Source organism: Panulirus ornatus, chromosome 9 (genome assembly GCF_036320965.1).
Source record: "Panulirus ornatus isolate Po-2019 chromosome 9, ASM3632096v1, whole genome shotgun sequence".
Classification (NCBI taxonomy): Eukaryota; Metazoa; Arthropoda; class Malacostraca; order Decapoda; family Palinuridae; genus Panulirus; species Panulirus ornatus.
In genome coordinates this window covers 48,245,130-48,268,821 of record NC_092232.1, presented here as the reverse complement: position 1 = coordinate 48,268,821, position 23,692 = coordinate 48,245,130, and the positions used below count along the sequence as shown (strand labels likewise).

Below are 23,692 nucleotides of genomic sequence, written 5' to 3'. Positions count from 1 at the left end.
GTCCACCCCCTACTTTAGTTGCCTTCTGATATGCAGGGAATACAAAGGTAGAATTCTATCTGCCCTACTCACATATTTGGTAATATTTTGCTTGTGTAATGGAGTAGTAAATTCTTACAGATATAACAAAACAAAATTAAACAAATCAGGTTTTTTTGTGAAAGTTGTAGGCATACATGAATTCTGAAAAATGGACTTCAGAATATAGCTCTCCAAGAATACTTAAACTTCTTCAATATGTAACTGTAATCATGTGATACGGTAAAAATATTTCCCAGGAAGTTGTTATGCCTCTTATACTTTATAAAGATCATAAAACTTTCCATGTAACTTAGACAATGCAGACTGTTGTTATTGTTAAATTGAACGTGCATTAGAAAACTCTGTGGTCATTATCTCCAGAAAATTAAAAGTGTTATACATTCTACTGTGTATTGATGACAGACCTCTTAACAGGTTCGAATGTGTCGACGCGATCGAGAAGTTTGGGAACGTGTGGAAGCAGCTAACACACTGGCATACCTAACAGAAGTGAGCACAGAGCTTCAGAGAACAGCAGCCATGACTGATCATCTAATTCACACAATGAATGATTACCTTAAAGACACTTCATCTGCTGGAACCAGTGTTCCTCAGGGAATCTCTGTATCACCCATTGTAAGTTGCTGGGAAGTAGTATCTTTCATAATGTTTTCATCAGAACATCAGCACTATAGTTCCCTTTTTGGAATGGTAGAATTATTACAATATGGTTTGTGACATCATGGGTATTGGTGTATTCAGGGTTGATATTACTTACTCTCTGTTTGAAAAGGCTTATACTTTACCTTTCAGAGAGTAATTATATAGTCTTTGTTGCATGTAAAATTTTCAGTACAATGTGACCAGACTTACCACATTACTTGCTCACGTTGATATACTCATTACATACCATCAGCCGAAACTTCTGTCATGTCCATGTACTTTTTACTGCATACTGCATAGCTATACAGATTTTTGAGGTTTGATCTCTCTATATCTGATTTGACCTTTCATTTTCTGCTGTATAGTTAGAGAGTGCTCTCTTTTTTAGATTATTACTCATGGATAGTGCTGTTTCATTTATCAGCCCTTTGTCAGAAGTGATGTTTTATGATGAACTGTCGTCTTGATATGTAAGCTCTTTGAATAGCAAGCATCTCATAATCTCATAACTCAATTTTCCATTCAACAGAACAGATCAGGTCTTGTATCTTGTCCGTTCTTGTCATGATTAGGAGACATAGGGACTATTTTTGTGGGCTGTTGAGGGTTAATGCAGGTACTGCAATTCAAGGGGTTTAGGTCTACTGTTATGGAAGACTTTTCAGTTTCATCAAAGTCTTGACCTACATTTTACTCATTCGAATCCAAAGATTATGTATCTTGGTGTTCAAGCTTTTTGGTTCTGGCTAGTCATTTTTTTGTAACTGTCAGCTTATCTGACTAAGAGTGCATTAAAACATCATAGCTTTGGTTACCTGAATAGCTCTCTGACTATCTGGTAACATTACTAACTTGTAATACACTGGCTAAGGTACAATCTCTGGAAATGCCCACCCTCCGTGCTATACTCCCTTCTTTTTGTGAGACAAGGAGGGATGCCGGCTTCATTACGGATAAGTGACCTTACCAGTGATGGGCTTGACTAGCTGAAAACATGTACCCCACCTCAGAATACTTCAAAAGTATCTATCTTTGGAAACTGACTAGACGTATCCAATCAGGGTATGATAATTTTGTGATGAACTGTGGATTGGTTCTTAGTACCCAGTGATAAGGAAGTGAAGCGTTTTAGATATCTGGTAATGGATGTGGCAGTGAATAGAACCATGAAAGCAGAGGTGAGATGTGGGATGGGTGAGGGGCAAAAGTTTTGGGAGCATTGAGGAATTTGTGGAAAGAGAGGTCACTAACTGAGAGGGTTGTTTGAAAGTTTAGTAGTTATTGGCTATTGATGAGAATGGATGGAAGAGGATGGATGTATTGGAAACGAAATGCTTTAAGATAGTATGGGGTGTGAAACATCTGGCGTAAACCATGGAAAGGTCTGTGGGGCCTGGATGATGTGGATAGAGAGCTGTGTTTTATTGCATTACACATGACATCTGGAGACTGAGTATGAATGAGTGTAGCCTTTTTTTTGTCTGTTTTCATGGTGCTACCTCGCTGAAGCAGGGGGTAGCGATGCTGTTTCCTGTGGGGTGGGGTGCCGCTAGGAATGGATGAAGGCAAGCACACTCTCTTGCTGTCATGTGTAATGCACCAAAACCACAGCTTCCTATCCACATCCAGGCCCCACAGACCTTTCCATGGTTTACCTCAGCCGTTTCACATGCCCTGGTTGAGTCCATTAACAGTGTGTCGACCCTGGTATACCACATAGTTCCAATTCACTCTATTCCTTGTGTACCTCTCACCCTCCTTTATGTTCAGGCCCCAATTACTCAAAATCTTTTTCACTCCATCCATCCACCTCCAGTGTGGTCTCCCACTTCTTGTTCCCCTCACCTCTGACACATATATCCTCTTTGTCAACCTTACCTCACTCATTCTCTTCATATGTCCAAACCATTTCTGTACACCCTCTTCTGCTATCTCAGCCATACTCTTTTTATTACCACAATATCTCTTACCCTTTCATTACTTACTCGATCAAAACCCTTTCATTACTTACTCGATCAAACCCCCTCACACCAAATATTGTTCTCAGACATTTCATTTTCAACACATCCATCCTCCTACATACAACCCCATCTTATATTAAGCCCATGCCTCGCAACCATATAATATTGTTGGTAGCAAAACTTTCAGTATCCTCCATGTATGTGCCAGCTTCAAACTCTTCTCATATATGTTTTTGGATGCATTCATGTATATCACCATCAATGTTATGCCTGTGTGTGAAATAGAGATACAGTGTGGAGACAAATTTAAGAAAGAAAGAAATGACATCATGATTGCTTGTATCAGAAACTGTCAGATGTGTCAACCACACGCCAGTCTACCCTTCACATAGTAGTGGACCAGACTAATACAAAGGTATTTTTATAACTTTCTGAATATTTTTCTTATTTTTGCTCACTAACCTATCATTTCATTAAGGATCTTTTTTTTTTCTCTGCTGTTAAATTGAGGATTAGAATTTGGATTGCTGTAAAATTATCTGTGTATGATGTACATCAACAAACCAGTGAACATATATGAGTTTGAATTATAAAAATCCCTCCATGATGAATAGACCCTTGTCTTATTGATCTGTAGATTTACAATGTTAACATTCAATAGGAAAAGAGCAGATGCTTTGGTGATGTGAGGAAACAGTAGTTATATGTTTAAATCAGTTTTAGATAGATGACTAGATATGATAAAAATTTATTGATTTTAAACTTGTGATGAATATGATTTAGCTTATGTTTGACAAACTTCTTTTAAGGTTGAGATTTTTTTTTCAGTCAACTCGACAGTATGATAATCCAAGCACATGGCCCGAATTAATGCTAGAAGCTGCTCTTAAGGTATATGCTTCTCTTGGAGCTAATGATGAAGATATTAGGCAAAGAGTCATTAAAACTGATGGCCTCATGAACACAATTGTCACCTCATTGTCAGCGGCATCTCCACCAGTTCAGTTAGCAGCGGTGAGGTGTCTCCACTCTCTCTCAAGATCAGTACACACTCTCAGGACAACATTTCAGGTAATATTATGGAGAGAAAAAATAGATATATAATTCTTTTAATAATTATTCTGTAAACTGCATGGAAATGTAAAACTTGATGTTTAATATGCATTTGGTTTTTGACAGATGCATATAATTTATTTTTTTTTTTTTTTTTTTTTTTTTTTCCCGCTGTCTCCCGTGTTTGCGAGGTAGCGCAAGGAAACAGACGAAAGAAATGGCCCAACCCACCCCCATACACATGTATATACATACGTCCACACACGCAAATATACATACCTACACAGCTTTCCATGGTTTACCCCAGACGCTTCACATGCCCTGATTCAATCCACTGACAGCACGTCAACCCCGGTATACCACATTGCTCCAATTCACTCTATTCCTTGCCCTCCTTTCACCCTCCTGCATGTTCAGGCCCCGATCACACAAAATCTTTTTCACTCCATCTTTCCACCTCCAATTTGGTCTCCCTCTTCTCCTAGTTCCCTCCACCTCCGACACATATATCCTCTTGGTCAATCTTTCCTCACTCATTCTCTCCATGTGCCCAAACCATTTCAAAACACCCTCTTCTGCTCTCTCAACCATGCTCTTTTTATTTCCACACATCTCTCTTACCCTTACGTTACTTACTCGATCAAACCACCTCACACCACACATTGTCCTCAAACATCTCATTTCCAGCACATCCATCGTCCTGCGCACAACTCTATCCATAGCCCACGCCTCGCAACCATACAACATTGTTGGAACCACTATTCCTTCAAACATACCCATTTTTGCTTTCCGAGACAATGTTCTCGACTTCCACACATTCTTCAAGGCTCCCAGAATTTTCGCCCCCTCCCCCACCCTATGATCCACTTCCGCTTCCATGGTTCCATCTGCTGCCAGATCCACTCCCAGATATCTAAAACACTTCACTTCCTCCAGTTTTTCTCCATTCAAACTCACCTCCCAATTGACTTGACCCTCAATCCTACTGTACCTAATAACCTTGCTCTTATTCACATTTACTCTTAACTTTCTTCTTTCACACACTTTACCAAACTCAGTCACCAGCTTCTGCAGTTTCTCACATGAATCAGCCATCAGCGCTGTATCATCAGCGAACAACAACTGACTCACTTCCCAAGCTCTCTCATCCCCAACAGATTTCATACTTGCCCCTCTTTCCAAAACTCTTGCATTCACCTCCCTAACAACCCCATCCATAAACAAATTAAACAACCATGGAGACATCACACACCCCTGCCTCAAACCTACATTCACTGAGAACCAATCACTTTCCTCTCTTCCTACACGTACACATGCCTTACATCCTCGATAAAAACTTTTCACTGCTTCTAACAACTTGCCTCCCACACCATATATTCTTAATACCTTCCAGAGAGCATCTCTATCAACTCTATCATATGCCTTCTCCAGATCCATAAATGCTACATACAAATCCATTTGCTTTTCTAAGTATTTCTCACATACATTCTTCAAAGCAAACACCTGATCCACACATCCTCTACCACTTCTGAAACCACACTGCTCTTCCCCAATCTGATGCTCTGTACATGCCTTCACCCTCTCAATCAATACCCTCCCATATAATTTACCAGGAATACTCAACAAACTTATACCTCTGTAATTTGAGCACTCACTCTTATCCCCTTTGCCTTTGTACAATGGCACTATGCACGCATTCCGCCAATCCTCAGGCACCTCACCATGAGTCATATATACATTAAATAACCTTACCAACCAGTCAACAATACAGTCACCCCCTTTTTTTAATAAATTCCACTGCAATACCATCCAAACCTGCTGCCTTGCCGGCTTTCATCTTCCGGAAAGCTTATACTACCTCTTCTCTGTTTACCAAATCATTTTCCCTAACCCTCTCACTTTGCACACCACCTCGACCAAAACACCCTATATCTGCCACTCTATCATCAAACACATTCAACAAACCTTCAAAATACTCACTCCATCTCCTTCTCACATCACCACTACTTGTTATCACCTCCCCATTTGCGCCCTTCACTGAAGTTCCCATTTGCTCCCTTGTCTTACGCACTTTATTTACCTCCTTCCAGAACATCTTTTTATTCTCCCTAAAATTTAATGATACACTCTCACCCCAACTCTCATTTGCCTTTTTTTTCACCTCTTGCACCTTTCTCTTGACCTCCTGTCTCTTTCTTTTATACATCTCCCACTCAATTGCATTTTTTCCCTGCAAAAATCGTCCAAATGCCTCTCTCTTCTCTTTCACTAATACTCTTACTTCTTCATCCCACCACTCACTACCCTCTCTAATCAACCCAGATTTTTTTCAATGTTGAAAATATGGATGGGAGTTGAGGTATGCCATCCCAGTCACATATGTGTTTAAACTGCTGAGAAGAGGGAAAAACAGTGAAAGATGAATCTATATGAGAAAACTATGTTGACTTTTATTGCTTTTGAAGCAGATGGTGTTTGTCGTCAAAATTTTTTTATAATGGATTATATTTTTTAGGATCATATTATGTGAAGGCTGTGAAAAAATGAGAATAGAATGTAATTTTTAGGCTCTGAATCCTCTAAAAGATATAATACTCTCTAGGGATTTTTAATGCAGTACTTTTAGTGATAGATTAAACATTTCATATCCAAAGTATTGTAATTAGAAATGTTTATATTAGAAATGTTAGATTTTTTTCTCTAGGATAAGCTTGTCTTCTGTGTTTAAGTAGAATCTCAGAGATCTCTGGGGATTAGAGACTTTGAACCCCTTTTCTTCCATTAAGGTAAATACCTCTCACCCGTTGCCAACCATCTGATCTGTATTTGTGGCCTATGGCTTTGTCCTTGTTCACTTTTCTGTGAATTGGAGCCTCCACTCAGTGATTATGTTATTGTCTCGTTCACATTTTAGTGAATTGGAACCTCCACTCAGCAATTATGTCATCGTCTTGCTAGCTGACACTTGAGTCACACTTCTCACCTCATGAAAAATTTTCAAATCCTTAGACAGTGTGGATGTCTTTTTTTATCTGGTTTCTTTTTACCATAGCTAATTATTCTGTAATGCACATAGCATGTAGTGCATGGATGATAGGCTGTTCTCTCTCTTTAAGGGAGATCATTTAGAATTTCTTCATTGCCATCTCTTCTGTGCATTTCTTTTTGTCATGATAAGACTATTCATAATATTCATAGAATCAGATCAGTTCAACCATTTACCTTGCATAAACAGTGATTGTGAATTGTGTTACTTCTAAGGAAGGTGTAATGAAGAGTCAGCAGATTAGTACTGGAGGTGTTTGCCATTATCCCAACTCTCTAGCTTGGAACATCAGCTTTTGCTTTTACATTATTCCTATTAGATGCAGATGTACCACTGTAAACACTACTTTTGAGGTAATAAGCTAGAACATCTGGTAGGTTTATCAAAATAGCTCCTTTCAAGTTGATGTTAGCTCTTGACCTTCAGAGACTTTTGAAAGTTCATCTTTGGGTGTATCTATAATGTTGTGAACGGAACTGGGTTAGAGATTTATTTTTCAACTGCCCTTTCGAAAAAGAGAGTTGGGACATCCCTCTACTCAGTGTTTATTGAAATTTGTGCAAAAAATGGTAAACAAAAATGTAAGAAGAGCCTACAGGAGGACTGGTTTCTTATTAACACCCTCTTTAAGGCCTACAGAGAGTCCTGCAATTGTAGTGGCTAAACAGCTGCACAGTCTCTCTTCAGATCTAGTGGACACTGGCACATTTCAGTTTAATCTAGATTGAGAATACTTTTGGCTTTGAAGATAGGAAACCAAATGTGACAGTTCAAGAATGAAAGCTTTTCTTAAAATTGCAAATTCAATTAAAGAATGTTCCTGCCTAGGATTATGGATTTGGAGTGGCCTAAGAGAAGCAGGTTTTATTCATAACCAGGAAAAGTCCTGCTTAATTCCTAGTCAGAATTATGCTTGTTTTAGAATATATTGGCATATTCGGAGAAGTTCTTTGTGTCTTGGGAAGGAAAAAACTTTGGACTATTCAATTTGGCTAGACAGTCTAGGCTCAGGCTGTGGTGTTCTGTTGTTGATTTAAGGATCTGTTGAAAATATGAAAAGAAAAAATTGCAGCTAAATACAATAACATGGCTGTGTTATGAGCTAAAAGATGACCTTCTAGGTAAACAGAGCTTTTACATCAAGAATAGCGATCTTTAGAAAGCTTTACCCAAAGAATGTTTTGACTCCCAAGTTTGGTAGACACATTGAAGGAACCTACAAAGTCCTATACTGTACCATGGAGAGCTCCTTTGGCTTCCTTGATGGTTTAGATAGAAGACTTGTGATGCAGATGGAGCTTCCTTTCTTCAGAAGATCATGCAAGTATGTGTTTTTTGGGAAGAGGAACAATTCTTACATATCAGCTTAAACCTTAATCTACTCCCATCCCCTTTTGATGAACTTTATAACCCTGCACTTGTCATCACTTGATGTATTAAGGCTTTCCACCTCCTTTAAAATCCGTAGATGTCACTAGTAGCATACAACGACAACTGGAAAACGTACCATGCATCTCAGACACCCACCAGAAATCAAAGAGAATGTATATATATCATCTGGGATTGGAAGCTGGATTTAACTGCACATTGCTGTTGAGAGTTCTAGAATGAAAGAAACAATTTCTGGGTGTAAGTAGCATATAAACATTTTCAGAACAGTATACTAGAAGATAAGTAGAGAATGTAAAAGATAGATAAAGAATACATATGTGCAATGTGAAATCACGAATTATGAAATGTAATTAGGGATATTCTATTGAATACAATAACACTTGCAAAAAGAACATTACTTTCTTGTTCTTAAATAGATAAGCAACATCCAATCTGTCAGCATAGGGCCCACTTTGTCCTCTCAGCACTCCTCCCACATCAATGTAAAGTACACTGTTTTTTTTTTTCCTTCATAAGTTGTATTAAAGGCATATTTAGAAAGAAAAACATTTAGAAAAATTTTTGTCACTTGTTGGGGTAGATCATAAAGGCAGTACTGTTGTATAAGGGTTAAATGAATGGTTGGCTCCATAGATTTACATCTCCTTGAATTTCCTATATCCAGGGGTTGAGATTCTGCTCCCTGTGGACAACATGGTAGCTGCCCTTCACTTCATAAACAAGGCTCTTGCAGATTCCTTCCCTTATTAGAACTAACAGAAAGTTCTCTCTCAGCACTGTACAAGACTATCTTTCCAAGCTTCTTATTGTAAAGGAGTTCACATTGAATGGACAAACACTCTATCAAGTTTGGTTTATGTATTACAGTTATGTTCATATAGAGTTAAGTTCATTTGGATCCTTTCTTTGGGGTCACCCCCAGGTGCTTCCCTTCACCATCAAGATGAATGCCCTGGTACCTTCTCTGTCTCTCTGATGTTTGACAAGGATCAATAGCAATAAATCTCTGATTTTTAATTGGAACTATTGGAAACGAATTGACCTCACCTCCGTGTAGGTGTTTTGGAGTGTGTTATCCAGATTGATTGGTTTTTGGGATCTTGAAGCTGTAACATGGGAGAGACATTTTTTATGCCAGGAACTCTTAACCTATGCTGTTCTTGTTGAATGGTACCTCGTTTTCCATGACACCTCATCTTGGGACAATGAGCTCAGTGTGGAATTGTTGGATTTTGGAGTTTATACTTATGTATTTTCTCGTCTGTGGTTATGAATGTGTAATTTGTAAAGCCTTCATAATGTTTATATTTCTTCCTAACCCATTTAGTGCAGGGTGTTATGACAGCAACACCTGAAATATCTTATGTTGACTATGGAGTGCAGCAAATTGAACCATGGGAGCTTAATTGAGTCATAGGGTGGTTGAGGGGGTAAAGGTCCTGGGTGCATCGAGGAATGTGTGGAAAGAGATTTTACCATCTTTAAGGGCAGAGATGGGCATGTTTAATGGTATAGTAGTCCTGTTGATGCTGTGTGGATGATATCATGGTCCTTAGGAAGAAAGATGTCATATGGAGGGTTGATTAAATAAGAATGATATTGTAAGAGAGAGGTGTGGTTGTAAGAGGAGTATATGTGAGAGAGCTGAAGAGGGTGTGCTGAAATAGTGTGGATATTGTAAGAGAGAGGTGTGGTTGTAAGAGGAGTATATGTGAGAGAGCTGAGGAGGGTGTGCTGAAATAGTGTGGACAGAAGGAGAGGTTGAGTGAGGATAGGATTACTAAGAGGGTGTACATGTCAGAAGTGGAAGGAGAGAGGAAAAGGGATAAAATAAGGAGGGGTTATAAAGATGAAGCGAAAGATGCTCTGAAGGCTCAGGGCTTGGAATATGTAGGAGGGCTCAAGGGATAAAAACAAGTGAATTGAAATGGTACGACATACATGGATGACATGCTGCCAATGGGCAGAACCAGGGCATACGAAACTGTTTCGGATATGTATCTCTTGATGCCAGTTCCAACTGGAACTCCCTCTGAGGGGTGGCCATAGCATTAGAGTCACCATAGCTAGTGAACTCCAGTGCTGCTTCTTAGCCTTTAGTGCCTTAATTTAAACAGGCCACTGGCAGAGGGCAAAACTAGCGCAGTGTTTGCTGAGGCTCCTACTTGATGTTTCTACTGACTAGTATCTAATGCTCCTTCCAACTACTTCTACTTAATATTTCTACCTTATGCTCCTGTCTGAATATTTCTACTTACTACTATCTAATGCTCCTACCATTTTGTTGAAAGGCAAGGCTAACACATAGTGCTCACTGCTGTAGTCCATGTGTTAGTGAGGCAGAAAGAAAAGACAGCTACCTGGTTTATAGGAGTGCAGCTTGACAACCACTGAAGTGCTGGCTCATTAAGTAGATGTCACTTACCCTCCCAATACCCAGGCAGGTAGTACTGGTAATATACCTCCCTGGTCATTGGCTGCCTATCAGCTACTACTTACTGCTGTAGGAGGAAACCATGGAAAGGTCTACAGACCTGTTTTGTGGATAGAAGGCTGTGGTTTCAGTTTATTATACATTACAGTTAGTGTCGATATGAATGGATGAGGTCATATCTTTGTTTGGTCCTAGCATTACCTTGCTGACACAGAAATTGGAAAACTTATATAAAAAGCATATTTGCATATATCTGCAGATGTATTTCACTTTACATCCAGAGAGAGGTAGTACCTGAAGAAAGCACCTAAAATGATCAAGATGACACCTACCAGCCACAAAAATTTTAGAATATTGCTGGAGATTAAACAAAGTTTGAAAATACTAATGCTGGTGTGATGATTCTTCGAGCCTTTCTTTTGTAATTCTTCATATGATGACTCCTTGAGTTCAAGGGTAAAGTAGAGAAGCAGAAATAGGATGAGCTGTGAATAGAAAATTCATGAACATTAAGGTGAGTGTGTAAAGAATTCTGAGATGGTTTGGAAAATAATTATGCACTGAACATGAATGCAAAAGTGAGGGATGAGAAAGTTAAAGGTATTTTATGAGAATAATAGGGAGTATGAAATACTGGTACAAATAGAGTTAATGGTAGCTCATGTGCTAAGGAAGGTACTTTCCTGACATACCTGTTTTGGACTTTCAGTAAGTTAATTAACAGATTTACTTGAAAAACAAATGGGAGAGGGAATAAGCAAAATTCACTGATAGATGTGTAATAAGTGAAAGAAAGTGTTAGATATGAAGATGGTAAGGAGAATGTTGTTGACTTTGGATCTTCTGACGATAATAAAGATATCACTCCTGAAAGGTTAAAAATAAGATAACAATAGCATTTGAGAGTTTGAAAGAGCAGGAAATGAGGCTGGAGTATCAGAAAAAGATAAAGATAGAGAAAAAAAAATGGCAGAGTGGAGGTAGGAATGAGGTTGATTGAGAGGTTAGGTTAAGGAAGAGAAGAAATCAGCAGAGTTATGTGAAAAGTTTACAGAGTGAGAAGCTGTTTTGGAAGGAAGTGCAAAAAAGAAAAAAAAATTGACAATCAAACTAGGTGTTGAATTGATGTCAAGAGCTAAGCACATTAAAGGATGGGAGTGAGGCAGTGATATCATTTGTATGCATTTTTTTCTTATATAGAAATGATAATGCATACTGTACACATTCACAGATATGATGTAATATACATATCTTACCTGGTTTATGGTAAAAATACAATTAATTTTAGTTGACATCTGGTGGTTTCTGGAGAGCATAGCATGGGAGTAACTTTTGATGCATTTGTTTATGTTTCTGCTTAACACTGGTGCCAACAGATAGCTGATTGTACTGAAGTCTAGATGCCACAACAAAATTTAAAAACAATTGTTATTCATGAGAGATGAGAGTTGACATTTTCAGTTGGATGCAGGGAGTTTCCAACAGGAGCAGCCATGGGGATTGAAGTTTAGAGCAGGAGCTGTAGACTGTTGCACTTAAAGGGGCATGAGATTTGGCAGAAATGATAACACTCGGAAGTGCTGAAAAAATTAACAAAATACTTAACTGTACAAGTGTGTGAATGCTCAGTATAAAGTAAGTTTCTTCATCATACCAAATAGTTTATAATATCATCAGGATCACATGGTGTGGAGACCTCTTATGACAGTGCTCAAAACGTCCAACAATGAAGAGCTTGTGACTGTGGCCTCTTCTACCCTCTGCAACCTTCTTCTTGAGTTTTCACCCTCAAAGGAGCACATTCTTGACCAGGGTGCTGTCGAATTCCTTTGTGGACTTACAAGACGGCCTCATCCAGGACTCAGATTAAATGCCGTTTGGGCACTAATGAACATGGCATTCCAAGCTGAACACAGAGTGAAGGTAAGTAACTCCACCCAGAACTCTTAACTAAGTAATGTTTTTTTTTTTTTTTTTTTTTATACTTTGTCGCTGTCTCCCGCGTTTGCGAGGTAGCGCAAGGAAACAGACGAAAGAAAGAAATGGCCCAACCCCCCCCATACACATGTATATACATACGTCCACACACGCAAATATACATACCTACACAGCTTTCCATGGTTTACCCCAGACGCTTCACATGCCTTGATTCAATCCACTGACAGCACGTCAACCCCGGTATACCACATCGCTCCAATTCACTCTATTCCTTGCCCTCCTTTCACCCTCCTGCACGTTCAGGCCCCGATCACACAAAATCTTTTTCACTCCATCTTTCCACCTCCAATTTGGTCTCCCTCTTCTCCTCGTTCCCTCCACCTCCGACACATATATCCTCTTGGTCAATCTTTCCTCACTCATTCTCTCCATGTGCCCAAACCACTTCAAAACACCCTCTTCTGCTCTCTCAACCACGCTCTTTTTATTTCCACACATCTCTCTTACCCTTACGTTACTCACTCGATCAAACCACCTCACACCACACATTGTCCTCAAACATCTCATTTCCAGCACATCCATCCTCCTGCGCACAACTCTATCCATGGCCCACGCCTCGCAACCATACAACATTGTTGGAACCACTATTCCTTCAAACATACCCATTTTTGCTTTCCGAGATAATGTTCTCGACTTCCACACATTCTTCAAGGCCCCCAGAATTTTCGCCCCCTCCCCCACCCTATGATCCACTTCCGCTTCCATGGTTCCATCCGCTGCCAGATCCACTCCCAGATATCTAAAACACTTCACTTCCTCCAGTTTTTCTCCATTCAAACTCACCTCCCAATTGACTTGACCCTCAACCCTACTGTACCTAATAACCTTGCTCTTATTCACATTTACTCTTAACTTTCTTCTTCCACACACTTTACCAAACTCAGTCACCAGCTTCTGCAGTTTCTCACATGAATCAGCCACCAGCGCTGTATCATCAGCTAAGTAATGTGTGGGTTCTTATAATTTTGCTCTCCAAGCTGAGCATTGAAAGCAAATGTTTTTAGCATTTTCTAACCATACCAGTGTATGATTATGGTGGTTGATAATGGCTGTTTGTTTGTTTTATCATTTTTTCATGCTCACAGAATAACTCAAGATGAAATAAAGGTACTGTACTTGGTATACAAATATGTTTTGATATACCTTGATCAGTGATTAATTCTGAGCTCTTAAGTCAAGGTCAAGGTTATGTAGTACTGTCCTGTGCATTAAATATCAAAACAGAGCATTGACATTTAAAAATGAGTATGCTGTGTTTGGAAAGTTTTGAGGTATTAAATATATTACAGGTACACCACCGATTTTCCGGCACTTTTGGTTCCAAAGCCTTGTCGGATTAACCATTTTGCCAGACCAACCATGGTCACGTTATAAAAATTCATCAACACACCTCTAACCCACTGAATATACATCTCCCATGTGTCTAAAGTATACCATGGACTGCTAGAAATTTAAATAAAACAAATATTAAATGTTTAAGCACCCTAAGATGGTAAGTCTGTCCTTAGATTATTTGAATCCAGTGGCATATCTAGGGTATGGAAGGTAGGGCAGGTGCCGTGGGTGCCACTTGAAGGAGGGTGCCAGTGGTGTAATGGCGCCATGGATCAGACAATGATTCGGATCTTAGAGATTTAGATTTATTGACCATGAAAACATATCTTTGGCATATGGAATCACATTGATATCATTATTGGTTCAATAGTCATTCACAAAAATTGATGTTTCCGTAATGGCGTCCTGGATCCAAACAATGATTCAGATCACTCCCAGAATCTAATCAATTGGTCCTTGTGTTATTTTTGACTTTCCCTGAAAATTTCATCAGAATTCGTTCATAAGTTTTGTTGAAAGTTGCCCACAGACAAACAAACATATGCTGGTAAAAACATAATCTCTTTGGCGTAGGTAATAAGAATAAAAGATATTGGTGTCATACGTTTGGACAGGGGCACAATTTCAGTGTTTGCCATAGGCGCTATTTCCCGTAGATATGCCCGTGTTTGAATCCTGTGGGGTATTCTTCGTCTTCTGTTTTTAGTGTTTTCTTAGGTGTGCATCACCAGAATCATGCAGTTTTGTATGCATTATACACCTGCTCAGGATGGAGGTGTTCATCAGCTATGAGTTTCGCAAATTCGTCCACATACTTGGCAGCTCCTTCGTGGTTTGCAGACTGCTTTTCTCCGCACACTTTATTCATGGAAACTCCTTGACACCTCTTGAAGCTTTTAAAGCCATCCTTCACTATAGTCACGCTCATGTTCTAATTTAAGTTCTTTATAGAACAACTTAGCCTGGTCCATTATCATGCTACCTGACAAGTCCACTCCATCACTCCGATGCTGTCAAAACCATTCCATCTTCACTCGTTTGTGCTCAGTACTCTTACCATCTTTCATAGTTTTTCTAATCATCATTAGCTTCTTGGAATCGCTCTCTGCATAAAATTTCAATATTTTCTGCCTTTTTCTTTATATCATGAACAGTTGATGAACCAGTGCTGTAGATGTCACAGCTTATGTACCATAACACCACGGTCCGTTTTTTTCAACAGCTCTACTTTATCTTGAATCGATATGGACTGGCGTTTATATTTGACACCACGACTGACACTCATATATTTTAGAAGCCATAGCTACGGTTAAATTTAAGCAAAATAAGCTAAGAATCTCACAGAATTGCAGTATCACCACCAATGAGTGCAGTGTAAAGAATGTAAATATGCGTGCCTTACACACAACACCATCTGTGGCCACCCAGTAAACTAGTCTGGTGGCTGTGGTAATTTCAAGGTCTCTCACGTAATTTTGTCCGGACTAAAAGAGGTGCTGAACCATCAGTTGCCGTAAAATCAGTAGTGTACCCGTATATTTTTAGCTATATACTTTTGAAGTAAAAGGTAAAAAGCTATGATTGACATGAATGGTTAATGTTGTTGAATGCAATATATTTTGTTTTTAGCTTTGTTAGTTATTTGTTGCAAAATTTTATTCAGTTTTTATGACTAATACAACTCCCTGTGTCTGTGAAGTAGTGCCAGAAAAACAGACAAAAAAGCCACATTTGTTCACAATCAGTCTCGAGCTGCATTATGCAGTCTCTATCTGCCATGTGTAATGCACCGAAACCACAACTCCCTATCCACATCCAGGCCCCACAGACCATTCCATGGTGTACCTCAGATGTTTCACATGCCCTGGTTCAGTTCATTGACCACACATCGACCTTGGTGTACCACATTGTTTCAATTCACTTTATTCCTTGCATGCCTTTCACCCTCCTGCATGTTCAGGCCTCAATCACTCAAAATCTTTTTCACTCCATCCTTCCCCCCCTAGTTTGGTCTCCTGCCTCTCGTTGTTCCCTCCACCTCTGAGAATTATATCCTTTTTGTCAGCCTTTCCTCACTCATTCTCTTCATATGTCCAAACCTTTTCAACACATCCTTTTCTGCTCTCTTAACTACACTCTTTTTATTACCACACATCTTTCTTACCCTTTTATTACTTACTCGATCAAACTACCTTACACCACATATTGTCCTCAAATATTTCATTTCCAACACGTCCACTCTCCTTTGTACAACCCTATCTATAGCCCATGCCACGCAAACATATGATATTATTGGAATTACTGTTCCTTCAAGCATATCCATTTATGCACTCTGAGATATGTTCTCTCTTTCCCACATTCTTCATTGCTCCCAGAACCTTCGCCCCATCCCCCACCCTATGACTCACTTCCACTTCCATGGCGCCATTCACTGCAAAGTCCACTCCCAGATATCTAAAACACTTCACATCCTCCCATTTTTCTCATTCCAAACTCACATCCCAACTATATTTTTTTGTCATAGAAGGTGACTAAAAGGGGTGGGAGCAGGAGGCTGGAAATCCTCCTCTCTTGTTTTACTTTTCTAAAAGAAGGAACAGAGAGGGGGGCCAAATGAGGATTTTTCACTCTGAGGCTGTCATCTGTTCTTGATGCTACCTTGCTAATGCAGGAAATGGCAAATATGTATGGGAAAAATATAGTTTGGATGTAAGTTTGAATGTAGAAAAATTAGAGGAAGTTAAATGTTTTTGATATCTGGGCAGCAAATGGAACCAAATGTTTTTGATATCTGGGCAGCGAATGGAACCATTTAAGTAGAAGTGAGTCATAGAGTGTGGTAGGGGGGCAAAGGTTCTTGGAGTGTTGAAGAATGTGTGGAAAGAGAAAACATTATCCCAGAGCAAAAATGGGTATGTTTGAAGGAATAATAGTTCCAACAATATTTTATGGTTGAATGGCATGGGCTGTAGATTGGGTTGTGAGGAGGAGGGTGGATGTGTTGGTAATTAAATGTTAGAGGACAATATGTGGTGTGAGGTGATTTGGTCGAGTAAGTAATGAAAAGATAGGAAAGATGTGTGGTAATAAAAAGAGTATAGTTGAGAGAGCAGAAGAGAGTTTGTTAAAATGGTTTGGACATATGGAGAGAATGAGTGAGGAAAGGTTGACAAAGAGGATATATGTGTCAGAGGTGGAGGGAACAACGAGAAGTGGGAGACCAAATTGGAGGTAGAAGGATGAATTGAAAAAGATTTTGGGCAATTGGGGCCTGAACATGCCAGAGGGTGAAAGGTTTGCACAGAATAGAGTGAATTGGAATGATGTGGTATACTGGGGTCAACATACTGTCAGTGGACTGAACCAGGACATGTAAAACATCTGAGGTAAACCTTGAAAAGGTCTGTAGGGCCTGGATGTGGATAGGGAGCTGTGATTTCAGTGCGTTACACATGACAGCTGGAGAATGAGTGTGAGAAGTGTGGCCTTTCTTCGTCTGTTTCCTGGTGCTACCTCACTAATGCAGGAAGTGGCAATGCTGTTTCCTGTGGGACAGGGTGGTGCTGGAAATAGATGAAGGTGAGAAAGTATGAATATGTACATGTGTATATATATGTATCTGTATGGCTTTGAATTTATATGTATATATGTATGTGTGTGTATGCATATGTATGTACATGTATGTATATATATGTATCTATGAGTGGATGGGTCTTTCTTCATCATTTTCCTAGCGCTACCTTGCTAACGCAGGAAACAGTGATCAAGAATAATAGATATATGAATATCCACAATCAGGCCCCACAGACCTTTTCATGGTTTACTCTGGATGCTTCACGTTCCCTGGTTCAATTTATTGGCAGCAAGTCGACCCCAGTATACCACATTGCCCCAGTTAACTCTATCCCTTGCATGCCTTTCACCCTCCTGTATGTTCTGGCCCTGATCACTCAAAATCTTTTTTACTCAATCTTTCCATCTCCAATTTGTTCACCCCATTCTCCTTGATCCCCCCGCTCTGATATATATATCCTCTTAACCTTTCCTCACTCGTTCTCTGCCTATATTGAAACGTTTCAGCACACCCACTTCAGCACTCTCAGCCTTAGTTCTTATTAACTTACCTCTCTCTAACCCTCTTGATACTTAATCAAACAACCTCTCACCCCATATTGTCTTTAGACACTTCATTCCAACACACCCACCCTCTGTTGCACATCCTCATATCCTCATTTATAGTCCATGCTTCACATCCATGTAATATTGTTGGGGCTGCTATACTCATTTTTGCCCTACCAGATAACTAGCTCACTTTCCACACATTCTTCAGTGCTTCCAGGATTTTTGCCCCCTCACCCACCTAAAGACTCACTTTTGCTGCTGTGTCCACTCCCAGGTGTATAAAACATTTCACTACCATTTTTTTCTCCCTTGAAACTCACCCCTGCTAACCTGTCCCTCAAACTTGCTAAACTTAATAACCTTGCTTTTACTCGCATTTTCTGTCAACTTCCTCCTTTCACACACTCGTCCAAACTCAGTCACCAGCTTGCATTTTCTCGAGTGAATCTACCACCATCAGCAAACAACATCTGACTCATTTCATATACCCTCTCTTCCCCTAAAGACCGCAGAAGTTTACTGGTTGAATTATATATTACAATGTTCCATTAGTTTTTGCTTTGTGACATATTAAATGTATATCCTGAAGAGAGAATATACATCATGTTTGGTATGTAACCTGGTAAAACCATTGCTAGAAATGGATAACTGGTAATCTATATTCACCAGCATAGCATGTGGCAGCATCTTGTGCTGTACAGGTAGGACAACCACTATCCTTAAATGCAAAAGATAAGCTTCAAGGCTGCCATACATTAGTTTGTTATTGCCTCTTCTCAGCCCATAAGTTGAATGCTGCTGTCTTTGGGGAGCAGTTTATCCTTAATTCATTTGGGTTTTCTATAAACCAAGGATGCTACAAAGAGTTATACATGTAATTTGTTTTAACTTTGAAAAAATTATTTTAGGAGAGATGGATTAATTAATTTTAGCAGTAGCAGGGCTAGGAACTGCTTCCCTCTGTATATATTGATCCTTCCATTTAAATAAAACATTTATCCCTTAAATTTTGATAGTGCAGAAATTTAGTTTTGTTTACAGAGAAAATTTCTGCCTTTTAAGTAAAAGGAGGCTTGAAGGACATGCATCTACCTCCTACCCGTTTCACTTCAGGGTGTTAGTGCATTTGGTTTTTGCTTTGGCCAGAATTTTTCTGGCATTTAATTGTATTTGTTTTCTGTGTAGAGCCCATTTAGGAAAATAACACCTTTTCTGCTGTTTCATATATTTCTAAAGGTTATGATTAGTTGGTCCAAGGTTGATAGGTTTGAGGGAGCATGGATGATTTATACAATAGATGGGGTTCCTCTTTCCATGTCTAGCCGATTTGATTAGATAGGACAGGAAGCATGCACCTATCAAGCCCCTTTAGTTAGAACGCAGAAATTTGTCTCCTTACAAAACAGACTTCGTTTTTAGTCTGAAATATTTGGCATCAAGGTTAAGAATATTTTTCTATAATTTGCTGCTGTTTTATAATTTCTCCTAACGTGTCAGAGGAAAATCTTATCTTTGTTTGCATGTATCTGTTTTAGCTAACACAAGTGTTTACATTAACATATGTGTCAGTATTCTGTTAAAGGAGAAATGCAGAATCAAACTGTAATTTTAGATCTTTTTGATACAGTATTACCAGTCCATTGTGTGTAGTTTGAATTATTCCTCAAAGTGGGTTTTACTTAACGATTATTGTTCACTGCTTACTTGTGTTGTCTTGTAATCCATTTTGTAAATACTTTTGTCTCCTATCACCCACCCTGAGAATACAAGTAAAAGTTTTGTAATGATATATGATAAAAATCTACTGTGATAAGAATTCATTAGATCAATTACCCCTAAGTATAGTTAAAAATATGTAAATTTATGGAGTTTTACTTTGATGCTAGTTTTCAAAGTGAACATCGTGTTTGAAACATCAGTTACAATTTCATTTTGAATGACTGTATAGCTGTCAAAATTTATATATTTTTTCTGATCATATGGTCATTAGCTGTATAATGAAGATAAATATGAAAGAAATTCTTTCTTTCCAGGTTTCCATTTTGCATCACCTTGGAACAGACCAAATATTCCGTTTGTTGTCAGACACAGATGTGCACATTCTCATGAAAACATTAGGACTGTTGCGCAATCTTCTCTCCAATAAGGGTCACATTGACCAGATTATGCAGTGCCATGGAAAGGAAATCATGCAGGTGAGTCAGTGTTTTGGTATCATTATTGATTAGAATTTGGCCAACTGAAGTGTCAGTCACACTTATAATGCATCTAAATAAAGAATTCTATACTGTGTTGTTAAAGAATAAGTAGTAAGATGAATAGATTAAATGCTTTGAAGATTGGGTATGGTGTCTACTTTAGGGAGGTTAGATATCGTGCCCTTTCAGCTAGCTTTTGGCCTTGGGACCTCAGTTCAGGTAATGAATCCTCACTGGTATATCAGTAGGTACTTCTAACTACTTGCCCCTTTTTGGAAAAAGGGGCAAGTATGAAGTCTGTTGGGGATGAGAGAGCTTGGGAAGTGAGTCAGTTGTTGTTCGCTGATGATACAGCGCTGGTGGCTGATTCATGTGAGAAACTGCAGAAGCTGGTGACTGAGTTTGGTAAAGTGTGTGAAAGAAGAAAGTTAAGAGTAAATGTGAATAAGAGCAAGGTTATTAGGTACAGTAGGGTTGAGGGTCAAGTCAATTGGGAGGTGAGTTTGAATGGAGAAAAACTGGAGGAAGTGAAGTGTTTTAGATATCTGGGAGTGGATCTGGCAGCGGATGGAACCATGGAAGCGGAAGTGGATCATAGGGTGGGGGAGGGGGCGAAAATTCTGGGGGCCTTGAAGAATGTGTGGAAGTCGAGAACATTATCTTGGAAAGCAAAAATGGTTATGTTTGAAGGAATAGTGGTTCCAACAATGTTGTATGGTTGCGAGGCGTGGACTATGGATAGAGTTGTGCGCAGGAGGATGGATGTGCTGGAAATGAGATGTTTGAGGACAATGTGTGGTGTGAGGTGGTTTGATCGAGTAAGTAACGTAAGGGTAAGAGAGATGTGTGGAAATAAAAAGAGCGTGGTTGAGAGAGCAGAAGAGGGTGTTTTGAAATGGTTTGGGCACATGGAGAGAATGAGTGAGGAAAGATTGACCAAGAGGATATATGTGTCGGAGGTGGAGGGAACGAGGAGAAGAGGGAGACCAAATTGGAGGTGGAAAGATGGAGTGAAAAAGATTTTGTGTGATCGGGGCCTGAACATGCAGGAGGGTGAAAGGAGGGCAAAGAATAGAGTGAATTGGAGCGATGCGGTATACCGGGGTTGAAGTGCTGTCAGTGGATTGAATCAAGGCATGTGTATGGGGGCGGGTTGGGCCATTTCTTTCGTCTGTTTCCTTGTGCTACCTCGCAAACGCGGGAGACAGCGACAAAGCAAAAAAAAAAAAAAAAAAAAAAAACTTCTAACTAGTTAAGTAGGTTTGTGTAGGTATTTAGAATGTGAAAGAGACAAATGGTGAAGTTGGTGGTACTTTTTGATAAGTTAACTTAGATTTATAGGATTTTTATGACTGAACTGAGGGTTATTGGTACCTTTGAATGGAATGGGATTGGACTTCAAGGATGATATATAGTTCTTTAGGGATGTTATGAGAATGATGATAGAGGATTTGTGGTTTTAAAAGGTGTTTCATTCCAGGGATGTCAATCTGAGACAGTTTGATGCAAAGTTTAAGTGATATAGATTTAAAATGATGACTTGTTGCATGAGTGCCATATTATGATGGAGATGAAAAGGTTTAAGATACCCTCTACTGAATTAGAGAGCAGTTAAGTATGTGGATGCAGAAGAGAAACTGTTTAATTGATGACCTAAATGGAGGAATAGGAAACAAGGTATAGGGTCCCAGATGAGAATGAAAATGAGAAAAGATTACTTGAAATGCATGCATCATTGGATATGAGTGTCAGAAATACATATTTACAACATGAAACTGTCATTGAATACACAGATAATACAGGTCGGACCAAAGCATGATTGGTATGGTAGGGTGTGCATGAAATGCAGGTTTGATAAGGTATGTCCTTGCATGTGATAGTAGGATGTAGGTTAACCTTTTATTTTGAATGTTTAAAATGATGTGAAACAGCTGAAGAAAAGGTGCAAAGCTAAACTTTTAAAAGAGGATAAATGACAAGCTGTGGTATCGATGAAACTGTACAGAGTGAGATTAAGGTGATATAGAAGCATTTAATTGGTGTATTATGGAGATGTAAATCACTGTAGGTATAATTTATTGGAAGTGGAGAACAGCATGATGGACTGAAAATTTAAGGAAATTGGTTCAGGAGCAAAGGAAGGTAAGGAGGAAATCTGGTACCATTCCTCCTCCTTCATTAAGAGTTATCTCTGTGTAGAGGTTGTGGATCTATCCTCTATGGCTCTGGGGGACTCTTTCCTTCAAGAAGTGTAGTTTCCAGTGTTCCTCCAGTTCTCTATTGAAGGTTTTTATTTTTCCTTCAACCCCCTTCCTTCATGTGGATATTCCTTCGTACTCACAAGACAGACAACAGTGGAGAAAATCAAACTCCTTTTTGTCTCTGAGACATTGTCCTGCAAGATATTTTTCATGGTTTTCTTAACTCGCCAGCCCTTCTTTCCTTTTCAAAACATGTTTTCTCTTTGCCTTTTGTGACTCCAGTGGATTGACACTGGTGATGTGCCAGTTGTTAGCTGTGAGCAACTAGTAGGAGTTGGCTGATGATATTAGCCTCATTGGTGGTTGCTGATTATCTATGGCTAGATCCGTTTTAAAAAAATGAGCGACTTCGAATACTCAAGGGTCCTTTGCAAAGGGTGGATGAAAGCTGGTGCATTCTCACTGAATTATAAGGATATGAAGAGACCTGACCCACTTATTCCCAGAGATGATGTCTCATGCTTTTCCTTGCAGGATACTACCTTGGGGGAAAAGGTCTCTCAGTTTTAAGATTACATTTCTTAGTTCCATTATTAAGTTGATAGGTAGGTGGAAAAGTACATAACACCTGAGATAAACCTTACATTTTGAATCCACTGGATAAACCTTACATTTTGAATCCACTGTATGGACAAAGATAGTTAAAATTTAAAATTTTTCCAATGGCAGGCCATCATTTTGATTCTTGAGGGTGAACACTCGGCTGAAGTCAAGGAACAGGCACTCTGCATTCTAGCAAACATTGCTGATGGAGACATGGCCAAATCTGCTATCATGTCTAATGAAGATGTGCTCAAGAAGCTTATGAATTATATGGTGAGTATCTTGAGAGTATTATCAAATGCCGGCATAGTGCAGTAAAAAAAATATACAACAGGACGCAGTATTCTACAGAGGTTAACAGCTTGGGCTTTTTACTTTTTTAAGATCAAAAGGAAACATGCCAGACAAACTTAGAAATGCACTGAAGCTTAAATATAACTGTACCTTCCAGTTAGCCATGACTAATTCTAGCACATAACATTGTAGAGGCTTTGCTTTTCCAAGAATATGTTAAAGAATTCACAGGTATATAGTTTTAGAAAGGATAAGGGATCATCATGTCGTTATCTTTTATTCATAGAACTTACCTGTTTGTTTTGTGAAATATGGTAGGTTCAAGAATTTTAAGAATCATCATCATCATCATTCGTTTGATTTACCTTTAG

The 23,692-nt window shown here is 39.1% G+C and overlaps 1 protein-coding gene across 4 annotated transcripts in view; it reads left to right on the top strand.

The window, feature by feature from the left end:
* The window catches only part of LOC139750396 (armadillo repeat-containing protein 8-like), an 86,391-nt gene that overhangs the window by 44,092 nt on the left and 18,607 nt on the right, over nucleotides 1–23,692 (top strand). For all 4 annotated transcript variants that reach the window (XM_071665140.1, XM_071665138.1, XM_071665139.1 and 1 more), the window contains exons 7-11: nucleotides 457–657; nucleotides 3,474–3,716; nucleotides 12,248–12,493; nucleotides 20,059–20,220; nucleotides 23,154–23,300. In XM_071665140.1, the coding sequence (XP_071521241.1) occupies nucleotides 457–657; nucleotides 3,474–3,716; nucleotides 12,248–12,493; nucleotides 20,059–20,220; nucleotides 23,154–23,300 (999 nt within the window). The remainder of the gene's footprint in view (nucleotides 1–456; nucleotides 658–3,473; nucleotides 3,717–12,247; nucleotides 12,494–20,058; nucleotides 20,221–23,153; nucleotides 23,301–23,692) is intronic.